Source organism: Myotis yumanensis, unplaced genomic scaffold, assembly GCF_028538775.1.
Source record: "Myotis yumanensis isolate MYYU_CA2020_CCGP unplaced genomic scaffold, mMyoYum1.0.hap1 SCAF_7, whole genome shotgun sequence".
Classification (NCBI taxonomy): Eukaryota; Metazoa; Chordata; class Mammalia; order Chiroptera; family Vespertilionidae; genus Myotis; species Myotis yumanensis.
This window is the reverse complement of record NW_027223758.1, coordinates 87,037,938-87,051,302: the sequence shown is the minus strand read 5'-3', so window position 1 is coordinate 87,051,302 and position 13,365 is coordinate 87,037,938. Positions and strand designations below refer to the sequence as shown.

The 13,365-nt window shown below is 46.3% G+C and overlaps 1 protein-coding gene across 3 annotated transcripts in view; it reads left to right on the top strand.

Moving 5' to 3' along the window:
• MAPRE2 (microtubule associated protein RP/EB family member 2) overlaps positions 1-13,365 on the top strand; it is a 120,045-nt gene that overhangs the window by 61,233 nt on the left and 45,447 nt on the right. For all 3 annotated transcript variants that reach the window (XM_070421193.1, XM_070421192.1, XM_070421191.1), the window contains one exon: positions 4,339-4,466. In XM_070421193.1, coding sequence (XP_070277294.1) covers positions 4,346-4,466 — 121 coding nt within the window. In that variant the 5' untranslated portion in view covers positions 4,339-4,345. The remainder of the gene's footprint in view (positions 1-4,338; positions 4,467-13,365) is intronic.

The window sequence follows — 13,365 nt, the reverse complement described above, 5'->3', positions numbered from 1 at the left end:
ACACACACCACACATGCTGCACGCACACGCGGCAGGGATCTGTGTGCGAGGCTAGGGTGAGGCAGAGCGACAACATGAATTACAAAAGAAATACTTCCATGGAATGCCACATACAGAGCTAGCTGTGACATTTTATAGATTTGTCCAATTCTGAGGAGACGCCCTTCCGGAATAATTCATAAAGGTTGGCAGATCTGTTCTCAGCCAGAATTGTCGCGTGTTTTGTTGGGGGGGCCGTGGCTGGTGAGCTGTAGGACTCATATCCTGGTTTCCACGGTTCAGGGCTTGCCCAGCCTTCATCCGGGCTTTGCTCAGTAGGATGGCTCAGGCCTGTCACTGGCATTCCTTGTTCCTGGCCACATGCAGTTTCTCTTCAGCCTGGCTGAGTGGCCGCTGCACAGCCTGACCTCGCCCTGCCTCCGGGCCCCACCAAGTGCTGACACAGGCGAATCGCAGGGCCTCAGGCCCAGGCCACTCTGTTCTGAGCCAGTGGGTCAGTGGTCACTGTCCACAGACAAGCCCCAGCAGTGCCTTCGCCTGCGGGAGGTATGGGGTGGGGGTGGGGGTGGGGGTTGTTTTTCTGTGTGTGTTTTCTCTCTCCTGTTTGAAAAAACGTGTGTGTGTGTGTGTGTGTATGTGTGTTTAGAGCCAGCTTTCAAGAAAGGTATTCAAACAGTCACAAAAACAATGTATAGATATGTTGTGGTTACTGGTTTCTTTCCCAGTAGGAGCAATGGATTAAAATTCACCTTAAAATAAAATGTAACTGCCATGCTAACATAGAGTGGCCCGCAGGCTGTGACGCTAGGAAGTCATCCTGTTGCTCCGCCGTCCTGACAGCTCTCAACACGTGTGGCCTGGTTAGGAATCTGACTGAGCCACAGACTGTAGGCCAGGCCTTCGACTTCCCTTTCTCTGCAGGGACGGCACTGAGAGAGATGATCACGTACTGGGGACCAGATGGAGGTTCATCTAAGAATAAACTCCTTTCCGGGTAAAAGGCGGCCGAGGGCCCAAACGGAGGACAAGCCTGCCGGGCGCGACGTGTGATGTCACTCTACCGTCTTAACCATTTACTTTTCTTGACTGAACTGTTGGAAGTTACTCAAGGTCAAGAAATATAATATTTTGAGTGACTTTAACACTTACCTTCGGTAGCACTGGGCACCCACGTTTGTCAGGAAACAATATAGTTCCTGCCCTGCTTCCCTCACAGAATTTTTTCGAGGATCAAAATGGGAGCATGGAGTCACATTAACTCTAAAATGATAGAGAAACTCCTTGTCATCCACACGACATGTCTGAAGAACGAGCCGGGGCAGGTACACTTGCCTGTACACGGTCAGATAGGTCGACACCCAAGAAAGTGTAGTAAAACCTTGGGGTTGTGGAGGGTGTCCACAGGAGAGCTGAGACTGTGAGGTGCTCCCTCGTTGGCCCTGGTGTCATATTGAGACAACTGTACATGCCCTTCTGTGAGCTGTCTGGCCACCTGGAGGGCTGAGGTTGGACTCTGTGGGAGTCGCACCCGTAGAGAAGGTGGGAGCGGAAGGATTGAGAAAAGGTTGGGTGGCCCCTGACTGGGGAGGGGAAGAGCATGCCCCCCTCTGCGGAGAGGGACGGAACCAGGGTTCTCGCCCAAATCCAAGGCATTGCCCATGGGGTGGGGGCTCACAAAGGGTGTGAGGGGCAACCACAGAGGGAGGTGAACTTAGGAGTATTTTGGCAAAATTTGGAGGAGAAAGGTCATAATATTTTAATCAGCATGGATGTAATGAGAAGTTAACTACATTGATTCCATTACTGTTCATTGGAAATAGGTATGGAAATCTTAATGTGTCGTTCTATTTCAGAAAATATTCCTCTTCACCCTTCCTCTCGGTCTGTTCTCTACCCTGGCTTTCCCGCTGGTCCCTGGCACACGGCTGCCCTTTCTACCGGGTTCCTGGGGCTGCAGCTGCGCTGGTTGGGGGTTGGGGGGAGACATGGTGGAGGTGAGAGTGCTGAGCCTAGTGACTACCATCTAGTAAAAAGTGCTTGGAGTTTTTCTCAAGCAAAAAGCAGATACTGTTCATTGTTCTCTGGTCACTTCATGAGCCCCTGAGGGCACAGGGCTTTGCTTGGAGTCTGTTTAGATGGGGAAGGATTGCTGCCCCTGGGTGAGTAGGTGAGTAGGTGAGTAGGTGGACGTTCTCAGGAAAGACCTGGGGGAGAATGTGATTCATGGGCAGCGCCTGCAGCACGACTTGCTTCCTTGTTTTCCTGAACTGTTTAAAAGCCAGCATAGCTCTTCGCCCTGCCCTGCGTACACTCCTTCTCTTAGGGAACCACACATGTGTGCTCACGAGTAGATGGCTTTAACTTTCTAAAACAGAGGTCCGTCGTCTCTGCCCTGCATTGTGTTCCGTTTTGTTTTGAAGTCATCTAGAGGAACATTTCAGCCCAGCTTGGCCTGTTGCCTCATCCTCCGTCCTGGATACATCGCCTGGGAATGAAGGCGGAAGCTCTCAGCGCGGCCTGAGAGGCCTTAGCAAGCGTACCAGTGCCGGGAGTAGGCCAGCATGCGGAAATCCCATCCGACATCCAAAATACTTTAAATTTTTTTTTTTAAATATATTTTATTTATTTTTTACAGAGAGGAAGGGAGAGAGATAGAGAGCTAGAAACATCGATGAGAGAGAAACATCGATCAGCCGCCTCCTGCACATCTCCCACTGGGGATGTGCCCGCAACCCAGGTACATGCCCTTAACCGGAATCGAACCCGGGACCCCTCAGTCCGCAGGCCGACGCTCTATCCACTGAGCCATGCCGGTTTCGGCAAAATACTTTAAATTTTGAATTATTTATCTTTTAAGGATTTATGTCATTTTACAGAGTTGATTAAAACTTTAGATGGGTGTTTAAGGCCATGGTTTTGTTTAATAAACGATAGACTAAAGAAAACAGTGGAAGTTATTAACCAACAAATACTGTGGTGGAAAAGCAGGAATTATGCTCCTGTTATCCGAGTGCCAATGGCATGAGTGTCTTCAGGGAAAGAGAATTTAGAGAGGAGGGAGGGTGCTTTTAAGGATGGGTGGATGGGTATTCATTTATTTTTAGTAAAAAAACAGATTTTTATTGCTTTTTTAGAGTTAATAAGAATGCCGAACACAGTTTCATAAATCTGTAGATTTTCATGTAAAAATCTATAAAACTGTAGTTTTTTTGGTCATATATAGTCGTGCTTAAAAATATTATCTCTGACTCCCGTGTACAGTAAAAGGGATGAGGGGCCTATAGAGAAATGCCTGGTTTGGGGTCCGAGGCAGGAATTGTACAGCGCGGGTCCGGAACACGATGTCGTTCCGGAAAGCAAGGACGTTACCAAAGACTCCCAGGACCTAGCAGGACAGCTGGGAGCCAGCCCGAGGTCCCCTCCACAAGCTGATGTCAGCAGAGAGAGAAACGGCCTGGACCGAAGCATGTCACAGACGTAGGTCCGTGAGTGCATTATTACACCTCGAAGAGAAAACCCTGCTTGTTATCTTTGGAAAGTATCAGGGAACTGCCTCTTTATTTTGAAAATTGCTAAATTAAGGAAAAGTACCAGGCATCTTTCTGGCCTTTCTTATGTGATTGGTACCTCAGGGGGAAATTTCTCTTCATAGAGTTACTCCAGCTAGAAGGTCAAGAATGAATAGCAGACTATCACTTCGAAGTCTCTAAAGAACTGTTAGGTGTAGGCCGATGGCACCCATGGCTCCCGAATCACAGGAGTCACTCAGACATACCGAGCCTCCTGCTGGGAGCTCTGACGCTCAGTGAGGTAGTCTTGCCACCCGACCCCTCAGTTAGATCTTGAGTCAGCTCAACCTTTCGATCCAAGTGCCTGTGTATAAAACACAAGGGCCGCAATCGCATTGTAAGGTATAAAAAGTCCAGCAACTATATTGCACACCTGAAACTAATATAGTATTGTATACCAACTCTACTTAAAATTTTTTAAGAGTTAAAAAAAGAATACAGGGGACAGAGGAATGTGTTCAATCACACCAATGGGATGCAGTGAGCAGAATCCAGATTGTGGAACCTCTACAAGACAACCAGCCCAGTTCCTTCCATAGCGAAAACATGGCAAGGGAAATATTAGAAATGGAGACGAAACCTATAAATAATAGGAACCTAAAGTGGCAAATGTGGAGAATAGAAAGAGAAGAAAGGGCTTAGCCAGAGCAGAACTTCTACATCCTTAGAGTTCTGCCTGGGACGCCCACCCTCAACGGATGTCCTGCTTCTGAGTTAATTTTTTCCTCGTAGGCAAATAAACATGTTTGTTTGTTTGTTTGTTTTCTAGTTGGGGAATGGCGGTCAATGTGTATTCTACCTCGATAACCCAGGAGACTATGAGCAGACATGACATCATCGCATGGGTCAATGACATCGTATCTTTAAACTACACAAAAGTGGAACAGCTCTGCTCAGGTAAGACCGTCTTCTCAGTGTTTACCTGACTGTTCACTGTCCAGTGGAGTGTGATTTCACGAACCACAGCAGATATCTTCGGGGCAGGAGAAGCGTGTCAGCATTGACCTATCACGAAAGGGGAGAACTCGGGTGTGACTAAGGGGTGTTGGAGGGACCGGCCCTCAAGCATCTAAGAGCATAAGCCATCCCGATGCAGCATTTGGCTGGGCTCGCTGGAGCTCTGTGCTGCCTCCTACCTGGTCTTCGGCCTCTCCTCTCCCATCCCCTGCCCACCACCACCTGCTGGTGCTGCAGTATACATTGGGTCTTGCAGCTCTCTGAAGGTACAAACCTTCAGGGCTCCGCGTTTTCCTTCCCTGGAGATAAGATTCAAACTCTCCCCGCGGCTGAGAAGGTCCTCTCTGTCTGGCTGCAGCCCCTCTCCTCGGTTTCGCTGTGCGCCTCTCTCCCCTGCGCCCCAGCCCCCCAAACATTTGTTCCCTGAAGACTCTCTCCTTTCTGCATCCCAGAGCCCTTCCTCACGCCCTTTGCTGGGGCCTTTCCTCTTCCTGTCATGTTTGGTAAAATCCCATTCGCATTTTAAAGTCTGCTGGTCGTCGCTCCCCCTGGAGGGTCCCCTGAGACACGGCGCCTGCCCTTCCAGAATAAAACGCCCCGTGCATCTCACTGAACTTCAGATCGCCACCCGGTCAGGTCTTCATTGTGCTGCTCTTGCTGTGCATCCTGGAGCTCCCTCACATTTTATTTTTAATTTGCTCCCCAAAACCCCACACAACTAACACAGGTCCCTCTGTGATGAGCAGTCCCCTTGCCAATCGCACTTACCGCTTTGTATGGCAGTGAATGCGCATCGTACCCACAGAGCGGGTGTGTGTACATGTGGATAAGGGGGAGGGGGCTGGTTATCAGAAAAAGAGGCACCAGACAGAAGAGGGCGAGGAAAAGAGTCCGAGAGGAAATTCCCAGTCACGGTTCTTCTGTTAAAAGAACCCATAGGAGCTTCCTGTGCAGTTCAGTGGGGAGGTTTTGCTAGCAAATGAGAGCAAATCAGAGGTGTGTTTTTCTTAGATAAATAAAATGTCATGAGTAATATACATAGTTTCTTTGCAGATCTTTCAAACTTCTCAAGCCAGATTCACCAAAATGTTGAGCAGCATTTGTGAAGGGTTCTGAAGCAAGATCTGGTTACCTTAACGTAGGCATTGGCGGGCCTTTGCAACCATTCCCAGCCGCGGTGCTGCCAGGTGTGGCTTGAGGAAACCTGTAGAAACACTTCTGATCTCTGCTAAGCAGAGGATTTCCATGGGGATGGCTCGCTGGCTACCAGAGACTACAAGGCAGACAGTTCCGGGAATAGAGTTTAGATTGAGAGATACCTTTCTGCTCTGAAACGTGTTTTTGCTGGAAAAAAAAAGTTTATTTGTTTTAGGCAATAGTTTCTTTAAAGTCAAACCTTCAAAGTGTAAAAGTTATGCATGTATGCCCTCCTGGGAGCTGCTTGAAAATGCAGATTCTTAAGCTCCTTGACCTTCTTCTTCGGTATCTCTGGGTGTGAAGCCCACAATCTGCATCAGAACAAGCCCTCCCCCCCACCCCCCTGCTGTGTGCTGCCGCCAGGAGCTCGCAGTGCATTTCTGAGAAAACCCAAACCACTATGACTGTAGTTAAATTATCCAGAGCCCTACCTGGCGCAGTGTCCTTATCCATAATTTAGTCTGTGACTTTTGTCTTTAGCGGTGGCGTTTAGCGGGAGAGTGCTATCTCTCTGTTTATTTATTTATGAGTTTATTTATTTATGCCTCCCATTGTTCTAGAAGACATTTAAGGCAGCCAGGACAGTGCTGTTAGGATGCAAACAAAACCAAATACTGTCGATCTAAGTGATTGACCCTCATTATACTTCCGAATAGTCACATTTCTTGGGTAATATATTTCCCTCAACTTTTGTTTTAATTCCTCTATTATTTTTTTTTTAATCTTCATTGTTGAAAGTATTACGTAAGTCCCCCTTTCCGTCCTCCCACTGACCCCTTCTAGCCTGCCCCTACCCTCCGCTCCGCCCCAGGCCCTCACCACCCTACTGCCTGTGTCCATGGGTTATGCATATAAGCATACAAGCTCTTTGGTTGCTCTCTTCCCACCCACCCACCCTCCCCCACCTTCCTTGTGAGATTCGACAGGACTGTTCCATTTTAACTCCTTGCCGTTGAAATGTGATCGTATTTTAGGAGTTTGCATACACAAAATAGCTTCTCCTGTTGAGACTGACTTTTTTCCTTGTTCCACACAGTTATTCCCTACGCTCTTTCTGAAGACTTAGGCTCTAATTCTGGCAGCCCCCTGGGTTTTTTTTCTGTTTGCATTACTTCCTATTTCGTTTTTCGTTTCCAGCTAAGACAGTGGTGGGCAAACTGTGGCCCCTTGAGTGTGGCTCTTCCACAAAATACCACGTGCGGGCGTGCACGTACAGTGCGATTGAAACTTCGTGACCCATGCGCAGAAGTCGGTATTTTGTGGAAGAGCCACACTCAAGGGGCCAAAGAGCCGCATGTGGCTCGCGAGCCGCAGTTTGCCGACCACTGAGCTAAGAGATCTCCCTCCAGCTAATATTAACACTAACTCAGCTTTTCTCTAGCTCATAAAAAGCTGACCTAATGTGTCCACATTTGCATTCCGTTTTCTTCAGAATGCCCTGCCTTTATAATAAATAACCTCCCACGTGTTTCTAATGTGAGCATTTTAAAAACTCTTTAAAGGGAAGATGGTGTGAGAAGGTAGGACACTTGGAAATACATTGCAGTCAATTGTGAAACAGTGACGCTCTCTTACCTCCTGTTATTTTATCCCAAGGATATCATCTTACGAAAATTTTCTTTGAACGTTAAATCTGCATCAGATAATCATATATGTCTTTGGTTTGCATTCAACTTTATGTCTGGTGAAAAGCGAGTTCAAGCAAAAAGAAAAACTGTATTAATGGAGAGAGACTATCAGTGGGAGTGAATACCACCCATACCACAAGGTATACTGCTCACCTGAATCTGTTTTGAAAAGTAGTAATATTTTTGGGTTTCCCATAGTGGAAGGGGGGGCCTAAGCCACGTAAACTATCAGATTGGCTCTGCATAAAAAGATTTCATGTTTTAGTTGAATTGTTTATAAAATATATAGGGCTTTTGGAAGGGTGGGGTGTTCTGTTGGACTTTAGTATCAGCCCCAAAACAATTTGCTGGGTATTTTATAAAGTAAATACCCAAGAGGGAGAAAGGGCAGCTTGGTTCTAAAAACCCCTAAAAGCGGCTTTAGCAAGATAACTGTTTTGGGAGATGATAGAAAAGGTAGTGGGCAGTGTGGAGAGGGAGCACGGAAAGGAATGGCGAAGGGGCGCCGAGGGGAGCAGAGGAAACATACAATTTCCTGTTCCTTTCCACCCCTCATCTCTGCCCTAACAAGCGTTTGGTCCATGGCTGGGTCACTACCAGCGCTTGGCCAGCGAGCACCTGGCCATCACCCCCCCACTCCCACAGGCGGGTGCAGACCGCCCTCCCTCTGGGCCGCCTCCCCTCCGCCCACCCTCCCTCACAGGCCCAGCGAACAACCGACTGCCCTGTCACTGCCTGGTGAGCAGCTCAGTGATTGTCCTGAGCATTTTAGTATTTTAATAAAATGTCATTTGAATTCAATCATTTTTAGATGGAAAGTTAGGTATTTTCTTAACTATCTTTAAAAAAAAAAAGAGAGACAGGAAAAATATCAGGACTTAATTCCATTTCAACTTGTGCTTCTCCTAATTGTTTCAAGCTTTGCCTTGGGTCAAATTTCTGGTCTTTTCTTCTTCCAGAAGAACTGCTGAACCCTGCTGATCGTATTGTGGTCCTTGTGGTCACATGGACAGTTCTGGGTCCCAGGTGGCTCCCCGGAGGGTCGGAGGGTGGGGCTGCACAGCCACGCCCAGCACCTGCAGGGCCGGTGCTCTGTGGCCACTTCCGATGGCGTCTGGGCTTGTTAAGTAGGTTGACCCCATCCCGTGTGGTGCCCACTGTGCCTCCTTCTGTCTGCCGAGACCTGTCAGGAGGGCAGGTTAGCGATGAAATCAGCTCGGCGTCTAAATTTAGTAGCCCTTCTCTCCTTGGCTCCCGGACTGAAACCAAGTAAGGCTATTTCATCAGCATCTGTGAGCTCAGGAGTTCGCCTACTTAGCTTTACAAAGTTATAGGCTGTTACTTGCTGCAAGAAAGTGAAGTCACCTTGGATTGTGTTCCTATTGTTAGAGATGTAATTGTATTGTAATGGAATGTCACTTGTGCGTGATGTATTATGTAGAGAGGTGCTTTTTTGTTTTTTTTTAAGTTTTGGGCTGATAGCTTTTCTCTAATTTTAAAACAAGTTCACTTGGTCTCAGCATACCAGCTGATTGCAGAGCAAGGGGGCAAAAGGGGGTGGTCATGGGGGGAGGGACAGGTCAGCCTCAGGGTCACGGCTGCAGTGGGCAAAACACTCCAGTGGCTCAACGAATGGGTGGGTTACAAGGGGGTTTATTTTTCGAGCAGAATGTCGAAGACGGTAACTTTTCCTTCTAAAATTACTTACATATATCTTGATGCTCTGTTGCTAAAAATAAGCAAATTGATATTTTTGCTTTTATTGGGGGGTTTGTTTGTTTGTTACTGCATTTTGTAGTGCTACGTACCACTGGGGGAAAGCGTGTATGCATTCGCCCTCACTTGTCAAACTGCCAATGTAAGTTTTTTTACACGTATACGGATGACATATCTTTGCAAGCAGTCCCATCTTCACTGTCCTCACAATTGTATTCAGTGGTGATAATTAAGTTTTATTTAACACACGTATTTTGGCGCCCTCTTTGAGCGAGGCCTTGGGGGACTCAGATGACTCAGACTGGTCCTTGTCCTCTGAGAGTGTAATACAGCAGGGCACTGTCCAACTGAAGACTCGAGGCCACCCTATGGGAAGTGCTATTTTGCAAGAACTTTGAGCACATGGAGGAGGGCGGGGGTGGGGACCTAGGGAGCTCGGGGATGGGGGGGGTGGGAGGAATACCTCCATGGAGATCCTCTGGGAGTGGCTGGGAGCTGCTGGATGACTTAGAACGGCCATGGTGTGGGGAACACCCCAGACATCCCTCCCTCTTGAGTGAGGTGGGGGGACATGCTCAGGAGAGCGTGTGCTTATTAGGTACAGCCCGTACATGCCTGAAGCGTGTTGTCTTCTCCGAGAGTTCCTGATGACCTCATCGTATGAGTATGTGAAAATCGTTTTTACTCTGTTTGAAGCAACTATGCATACATGTGGGATATTCTCAGGAAACTATAGAATTCCTCAGTTCTTTGGGGGGGAATGCAGCAAATGAAGGCATATTATTAGAAACCTAAAACTAATCAGTGTCTTGGAGAATTCTCAGTAAGATCACAGAAATTTAATAATTGTAGGAATTTGTACTAAATACTACTCTTAGTTAAATCCTAGACTTTCATCTCTTATTCTTTTCCCTTAACTGGGAAAATTCTCAGTCTTGAGGGTTCTTAGTAAGTATGTTGCTAATTTGCAAACTCGCTATCATGCAATTCATTGGGGTCGGAGTTTTGTGGGGAGTTTTTCCTTCTACTCTGCTCCAGGAAGGCTCTGCTGAGTTTTACCTGCTCCAAAACCATGAATGTTCATGGCGGTGAGTCCAGAGATGAGAACTGTTTTGTCCCGTGGGCAGGTAGGTCATGAAAACAAGTAGAGGGTGGGTGAGTGAGGAGGTGATACTGATGAGAGTGTAGAACTTAGAACAGTGAGGGTGGGTTTGTGAGGAGGTGGTACTGATGAGAGTGTAGGGCTTAGAACAGTGAGGGCGGGTGAGTGAGGAGGTGGTGCTGATGAGAGTGTAGAACTTAGAACAGCGAGGGCGGGTGAGTGAGGAGGTGGTGCTGATGAGAGTGTAGGGCTTAGAGCAGTGAGGGCGGGTGAGTGAGGAGGTGGTGCTGATGAGAGTGTAGAACTTAGAACAGTGAGGGCGGGTGAGTGAGGAGGTGGTGCTGATGGGAGTGTAGGGCTTAGAACAGTGAGGGCGGGTGAGTGAGGAGGTGGTGCTGATGAGAGTGTAGGGCTTAGAACAGTGAGGGTGGGTGAGTGAGGAGGTGGAGCTGATGAGAGTGTAGGGCTTAGAACAGTGAGGGCTGGTGAGTGAGGAGGTGGTGCTGATGAGAGTGTAGGGCTTAGAACAGTGAGGGCGGGTGAGTGAGGAGGTGGTGCTGATGAGAGTGTAGGGCTTAGAACAGTGAGGGCGGGTGAGTGAGGAGGTGGTACTGATGAGAGTGTAGAGCTTAGAACAGTGAGGGCGGGTGAGTGAGGAGGTGGTGCTGATGAGAGTGTAGGGCTTAGAACAGTGAGTAGATCTGAAGCCCAGCATCCATTCCATCAGCTTTACTACCTGGAAACCCAGCTCCATGGCCACAGGGATCTCTGTGAAATGTGTGGAGAACAGGGCTGGAGCCCAAGGATATAGGGTGTTTGAGACTCACCGTAATTCATAATTCTAATTTCAGAAACCTTACAGTCCCTTCTCTCCTGATGTTATCTTTGTTTTATGATAAGATGCTTACTTTTAAAGCATATGATATGTTTTTTTGAAGTCATTCACCAAGATATATAAAAACGAGTGTCATAAGAAAAAAAATGTATGTTCCAGTATATTGTAAGTTCTTTTGATTTTTCTAACGATGTCAGTTACTTTACATGATGGATATGTTCCCAATAAAACATTATTTTGCATTTGTATTGCTATTTTTCTTTCCCTTTTCTCCTTTTCAGTTTTAATCATCTAAAGACTTTAACAGGAAGAGTACAAAAGTGGGGAGAACAGTCATTTCCTTTTATAAATGACTTTGTGATTACTTAAGCACCTCATATGTTTATCTGGGGAAAGACTTAAGAACTGGAGAAACCCTCAAATGTTTTTCAGCAGATAAGCTGGAGGCTCTCAGGAATGTGTTCATACCCTTTCTTTGTTAGTGGGAGGCCAAAGACCTCATTTTGTTCTTTGGTTCTTTGCTCTCTGAATCTGAAACATGCATTTTGGAAATTCACATTTCATATCTGAAATAATCCTATTCAATCCTATTCTCTTTTTTTAAAAAAAAAAAAAGATTTTTCTTATTGCTCTCTAGAGAGGGAGAGAGATAGAAACATCAATGTGAAAGAGAAATATTGATCCTCTGCCTCCTGCATGGCCCACCCCCACCCCTCACCAGGGATCAAACCCGAAACCCAGGCATGTGCCCCAACTGGGAATCTAACCAGCAACACCTTAGTACATGGGAAGACGCCCATCCAACTGAGTCACACCAGCCTATTCATTTTTATTTTTTATTGATTTCAGAGAGGAAGAGAGAGATAAAAACATCAATGATGAGAGAGAATCATTGATCAGCTGCCTCCTGCACGCTCTCTTACTAGGGATCCAGCCTGCAACCCGGGCATGTGCCCTTGACCGGAATCAAACCAGAACTCTATCCACTGAGCCAAACTGGTTAGGGCCAGCCTATTCATTTTTAAAGCTCTGATTATTTTAACCATAATAAAGTAAAATACATCCTTTTATACTTTTAAGGGGGTAATGATGTCATAATGTTGCAACTTTTACATATTTTCTTTACTGTTTTCATTGCGCTTTTATATGTAGTATTCATTTCCATTCTTATATCAACCCTGTGCAGAAGAATAGGATTTTTTTATTCCTATTTTATACAAGAGGATAAAAGCTCAAAGAAAGGGAAGATGATTTTTGTCCAGAAAAATTTATCTTTACCTTGGTTGGGTCCCTGGCCAAACAGCCATGCACATTTAGTGGATGGTCAATAACTACTTATGAAATGGAATTTAATTGAAATGCTGTTCAAACAAAGATAGGATTTGGGCCAAGAGGAAGAAGATGGAAACCTTGAGTAAAGGTACCATTTAGGTATCGATTCCATGTTTTATGTATTCCTGAAGTCAGCATATATTTATTGAGTGCCTACAGCGTGTCAGATGATGGGCTAGGATCTGAGATACAGCCATATACAAAAATACAGGTCATACCCAGTTAGGATCCATTCTTTGACTACCACAGTTCTCCTTGACACATTTGTAACCAGAGCATTCAAGGTTTTTTCCTCAGCTTACCCACATACAAAGCGAAGGTGGAACAAGGCCATTGGAAAAAAGTAGACATCTCATCATCAAACAGCATATAACACTAATGTTGTCTGTGCACCATCTGACAGCATGTAACACTAATGTTGTCTGTGCACCACCAGACAGCATGTAACACTGATGTCTGTGCACCATCAGACAGCATGTAGCACTGAATGGGCACCTGTGCATGAGAACATCTGAAGCATTAGTAGGCTATCCGGTTTCTACCCAACTAAGATGACCAAGCCAAGTATCTCCAAGTTCTGCTGTTCTTCAGAGGAAAACATTTTTGTAACCCTTTTTGTTCTGAATTGTGTTTTTAACTGTACAGTTTATCATCCATGTAGGCACTATTTTTAAAAAAAGTGTCAGAAGTCACTGTCCAATGCTTGGACATGTTAGAATTGCATTCCTGGGAACAGAATAATCGAATTGCTTGGCAACTCTCAAAATAGCCATCACTCTTCAGGTTGGGTTTTTCTACCCTGTCACCGTTACGTCATCCTGTTCTCTCTGTTCCAAGGGTTTGTTCTTACCCAAGTATTAACACTCATAAGCTTTTATGACCAAGTTATTTGACAGTAAGAAGCATGTGAGGGTGAGACCCACGCCAGCAGGACTTCCTGCAGTTTCTCAACATTCTCCTCCCGGAGGCTCGCCTTCCACGTTCCTTCCTCCTGGATCACGTTGTGGCAGTTCCTGGAGGAGCTCCAGA